The sequence below is a fragment of the Cyprinodon variegatus genome, unplaced genomic scaffold, assembly GCF_000732505.1.
Source record: "Cyprinodon variegatus isolate N-32 unplaced genomic scaffold, C_variegatus-1.0 Scaffold1451, whole genome shotgun sequence".
Classification (NCBI taxonomy): Eukaryota; Metazoa; Chordata; class Actinopteri; order Cyprinodontiformes; family Cyprinodontidae; genus Cyprinodon; species Cyprinodon variegatus.
In genome coordinates this window covers 94,743-100,081 of record NW_015151904.1, presented here as the reverse complement: position 1 = coordinate 100,081, position 5,339 = coordinate 94,743, and the positions used below count along the sequence as shown (strand labels likewise).

The following is a 5,339-nucleotide window of genomic DNA, read 5'->3' as shown; positions in this document are numbered from 1 at the left end:
TCGAGGCTATGAACAGTACCCCAACAAGCCCTCGTTTTTGTTGAGAAAACATGCAAATTGAAACGGACGAACGGGTCCCCCCCACGACTCCCATTCCAAGGGGTGGACAAAAATCAAAGTATCCTTGAAACAAGCACTGAACTGGTCTGTTTGTTTGCAACTTGACTACCAATCTGTCTTCTGGGACAGAACAAACAGGTTCTGTCATGACTCCTCTTCTAATCGGATCTGATCTCTTGCAGCTTCAGCCACCATGGAGGACTTTCAAATACGTCCACACAGCCTGTTTGTCCATTCGTACAGAGCTCCTACTTTCTGCGACCACTGTGGTGAGATGCTGTGGGGGCTCGTAAGGCAGGGGCTCAAGTGTGAAGGTAGGAAGGTTTTTTACTCAAAAGCTTTGTATTGTATATATATATATTTCTTTTATTTAGAATATTTTTTAAATTATTTTTCAGGATGTGGTCTCAATTATCACAAGCGCTGTGCGTTTAAAATCCCCAACAACTGCAGCGGAGTAAAAAGACGTCGCCTTTCAAATGTTTCCCTGACAGGAGGAATAATTAATGTTGGCCGCCCTCTTTCTGCTGAACCTTCGCCTCCCAACTGCATGGATGATGCTTTACTGGTCAGTTATCATATAAAGAACACAAAAAAAAGGAACATGTCAAAAACCCATTATAAAGACATAACTCAGTATTTTATATTGTTTATTTTCTTTATGATACAGTCCCCTGTAAGTCCCAATGTTGAGGTAAGTGCCTCAAAATAAAATGTTCATAATTTTTCAATTAGGTTTTCTGAACATATTTAAATGAGTATGCTTTGCACTAATGTAGTGCACTAATGTACTAGTGCACTAACGTAGTGATAGGTTTTTTTTAGTAATCATTATCTTTTTTTATAATTGTCATGTCATTAATAGTGTTCATGGCTCTTCCAATTTGCGACAGAAAAACCAGCTAGATTATTACCCTGGCAGGGAGCGACGAGCTAGCACACAGTCATACATTGGACGCCCCATTGAGTTGGACAAAATCTTACTGTCCAAAGTCAAGGTTCCCCACACTTTCCTAATTCACTCATACACCAGACCCACTGTGTGCCAACACTGCAAGAAGCTGCTGAAAGGCCTCTTCAGGCAGGGACTCCAATGCAAAGGTAAGTACAGTAATGATGATAATAACTGAGTAATAATAATTGAAATAATTGAAAACGACTCATGAAGATGGACCAGCTAGAAGAGCCAGTTGCGTAAGAAAGCTGAGACCGTTTTTTTCCAACAGGATCCCCGCTCTTTTTGGCCCTTATGTCCCTCCGTTGTGGCACAAACCTGCCCTTCCTCACTGCCTTGGCCTTATCTAGACCGACAGCTAGTTCCTGATTGGCCCTCTGGTGTTGTGGCGCAGACCACGCTTCAATTTTGGGCATAAATCAAAAATATCTGTGACAAGCTCACTGCGACTCACTGCTGCGGGAGGATAACCAGCCCTTTATTCTTTTATCTCTTTCCCACTGTCTGAAAAACCCATTTAAATCTGGGAATAATTGGCTTTTAGTAGCAGTGGGAGCAGCTCCCTGACGCCTCACTACCCAGGTCAGACTACTCGGGAAGCGACCTGCATTAAAATCACCTCAGCTCTGATTGGCATGCTGATGGAACACCAGAGCCGGGTTCATCCGCTAAATTGAATGATACCATCGAGCGCAGATGCGCCAGTCGCCTCTGATGTAACAAGCAGAAACAACTCTGTTGACATTCATTAAACCTGGAGCAGCTCTGGTTAGAGGGATTCAGAATAAAACAGGCGAAACAATAAAGTACACTGACTACACATTGGATTTCCTTCGTGTTGCTCTCCATTGGTTACGTTCATGATTTCTGTCGCACTGGTGACATCATCAACGGTAACAAAGTGTGATGGTGTGCCAGCGATGGTTTAGGCCCAGGTTTTTTGACAGCGGGAAGGGAGCCTAATGCCGATTTTTAGCTGGTCCATCTATGTTTTAAAAACACGCGTAAACCCAGTATTTTCATTGGAAAGATGCTTTACCTTAAAAATGGTAAATAATCTGTAGTTATATAACTCTTTTTAAAGTCAGGAGTCTTGACCAAAGTGCTTTTAACTACATTCAGCCATTCACCCATACACTAAAACACTGATGGTGGGTAGCCCCAGCTACATAAGTTAGGCTGCCTTAGGCTGGCGCCACCGGGCCTCTAACCACCATCTGGACCTACGACCCGGACTTTGCAGGACAAACTCCTGCACCCGACGCCATGCCAACCAATAGCAGTTCTAATATTTCCAAAATGAATCACAATGAAACCATGGTTTTCCTCTCCTCACTTTGACCTTTCCTTTTCTTGTGTCCTTCTAAGACTGTAAGTTTAATTGCCACAAACGATGTGCTCTGAAAGTGCCAAACAACTGCCTCGGAGAGATTACCAGAAATGAAGGCAAGTCTCAACACACAAACTCCTTTCCGTGTTACTTTAACCATAAATAACCATATAGGCCAAGCTTAAGCCCAGTCACAGCCTAAACTGGAGATGCACGATATATGTCCAAGTAAAATATTGGTATCTGATCACATTATTCATTTTGTAACGTCATTACAATAGGTTAATAACTGATGTTTATTTCTGTCTTGTTTCTATTTCTGTCTGCTTGATGAAGGAGCCGGGGAGGGTAGGGGGCGTTGATGTGTTATTTAGTTATAGATGCATTGAGGGTGATGCAGTGGTGAATTTGGGGGCTGTTTCGCCTAAACAGAGATTCGAGCCATGTGTTCATTTTATAAAGTGCTGATATGTATATGATCTTATGAAGATAACCAAAGTAGATGTATAACTGAAATTAGTACCAGATACACTCAACTCCAAGTTGACATACTCAGAGTTCATTAAAGTCACTCACAACAGCTTTTATGAAACAGAAAACTCAGAGTTTGCAACCTTAGGCTAGATCTATTCAGAGTTTAGAATTAGAGTCTGAGTTTGCTGAACCTGCTCTGTTCAGTTTAAGCTATCTAGTTTGTTATTGTGGATTGAAAAAGTTCTGTGTGGTTGTCTCACATTTTCACGGCAGGTTGTTGCACACTTTCATGCCACATTTATTTCTATACATGCTAAGTTTCATGTTAAACATTGGCCAACATATTTACAGTAGCAGCCATTCAAAATGGTCCTTCCCAGTCGAACACCTCCCAAATGTTGGAGGGAAATCAGCTGCCATTTGACTGGTAAGGGCCATTTTGAATGGCTGCTATTGTATTTCAATAGATTTAAAAAAAAATACAAATCAGTAGTTATTGACATCGATATGAAAGGTTATATCGTGACACGTTTTCAGCCATATTGGACAGACCTTATTTAAGTACGTTGTTAAATTGTTGCATTACAGAGCTTCTAAGCCCTGGAGCAGAGTCAGATGTTGTGATGGTGGAGGGCTGTCTTGATGACCCCGGTGTTGACCGACGAGGTAGCCTCCTCGATGACATAGATGACACATTGACGACAGAGGGGGGTTTAATGCTGGACACTGGATACGGGGACCTCAGTGACCAGCGTGACACTGACTTGGATGACTCCAACCGTGCCATCAGGTAATCACCCCTACTTCACCCACATCCTTACCTACAGGACCAGTCTCTGAGACTATGCTTTGCTTCCCTGCAGTCCGTCCACCAGTAACAACATCCCACTGATGCGCGTTGTTCAGTCTGTCAAACACACCAAGAGGAAGAACAGCAACGTGATGAAGGAAGGCTGGATGGTTCACTACACCAGCAAGGATACTCTTGTATTAACTTTAATTTAGCACCAATACTTTCTGTTGCTTTACAGATTGTGGACTTTCTTAATCCTCAGTTATTTGCATTTTTCTTTTTTTTTTTCTGCCAGTATATAATTTTTTCTTACTTAACACAAAACATTTCTCAGTTGTTGAAGGTTATACCTGCACCCCTGCTGTGTTGCTAATGTCTGTTTTCCTCTCTGATTGTTTTTCAGAGGAAAAGGCATTACTGGCGGCTGGACAGTAAATGCATCACCCTTTTCCAAAACGAAACAGGAAGCAAATACTACAAGGTGAGCTACGTCAATAGCTTTTTAAGCTATTCATTTAAGCTGGGCATACACTGTAGGATTTCTTTCAATCGTTACACACAGCTGCAGCTCAGGCTGTATGATGCAACTGCAGGGTTTAAAAGTTCACAGCTCACCATGTATGTTTTCACACTTTGCGGCCCGACGCTGTGATGCAATCTACCTGCTCACACTGTGCCTATAAAAACCACTTCCAAATCAGCTTTGCAGTGAAATGGCGCAACTGGGACTCGTCTATTCGGAAGCCAAACGAGTAGAAGAGGAATATGAAGCTCACTAGAGTGAAACGCGCTGCTTTGGCAATTGTTCAGTGTTGTGCTGAAAGCCCTAAAAAGAAAAGGTGACGACATATTTGGACAAAGACAAGGCTGAGAAAAGGTGGCTACTACGGTTTTACAGAACTCAATTTCACTCGCCCCCCCGCCCTGCTTCTGTGTTTTCGTCAGCTTCCATGTCAGAGGATGCAGAGAGCAGATCCAGCCAGTCACAGTCAGAGAAACAGGACTACACTGAAAAAAAGGCAGATTTCCATCATCTTTAATGATCAAGCATGCAGGTCTCATTCTACTCCTAACGATGATAACTTTATATTCTGGCAGAGGAACCGAAAACCCATTCATGTCTGTTTATGACCGGGCTTTCAAAATAGAAGGAGAAATCCTTAAGCTCTGTTTCTCTCAACATCATAGAATCATGAAATAAACAATCAATAGTCGCCCTGAAGATGTAGCATTAATCACAGATCAAAAATAATCACATTAAAAACATTACAGACCAAATGTTGTCACTCAAGACCTCAGTTTTAGCATTTTACTACAATTTGGGTTTCATTTAATTAAATGAAGACTATGCACACATTATTTTAATTTACCTTAGACTTGGTAACCTAAGCCTATAATTGTAATAAAGTCAAATTTATCTACTGTCATCCCACATAGACACCTCCTAAGCTCATCGTGGATAAACCATCCATTCAAATTTATCAATCGTAATATTCCCAATACAGTGATATAAATCAATGTGTGCATATTTATATGTTTATGTAGATTAAAAACTGTAAAAAAAAAATCAATGCTTTATGAGATCTTTAGTGTGGAATAATTAAAAGACAAAGTCAAATTTATAATACAGTGTAGTAAACTATCAATAAAACAATCTGGTGGTAGAGAAACGTTTGTTGGGAATAGATGCACAACCATCATGTATGACTAAAGTCTGGAGAGGTTTG

The 5,339-nt window shown here is 41.2% G+C and overlaps 1 protein-coding gene across 1 annotated transcript in view; it reads left to right on the top strand.

The window, feature by feature from the left end:
• prkd1 (protein kinase D1) overlaps positions 1-5,339 on the top strand; it is a 58,584-nt gene that overhangs the window by 16,584 nt on the left and 36,661 nt on the right. Inside the window, exons 3-10 of the mRNA XM_015403158.1 lie at positions 243-374; positions 459-628; positions 731-754; positions 954-1,161; positions 2,384-2,461; positions 3,408-3,609; positions 3,683-3,806; positions 4,016-4,093. Coding sequence (XP_015258644.1) covers positions 243-374; positions 459-628; positions 731-754; positions 954-1,161; positions 2,384-2,461; positions 3,408-3,609; positions 3,683-3,806; positions 4,016-4,093 — 1,016 coding nt within the window. The remainder of the gene's footprint in view (positions 1-242; positions 375-458; positions 629-730; positions 755-953; positions 1,162-2,383; positions 2,462-3,407; positions 3,610-3,682; positions 3,807-4,015; positions 4,094-5,339) is intronic.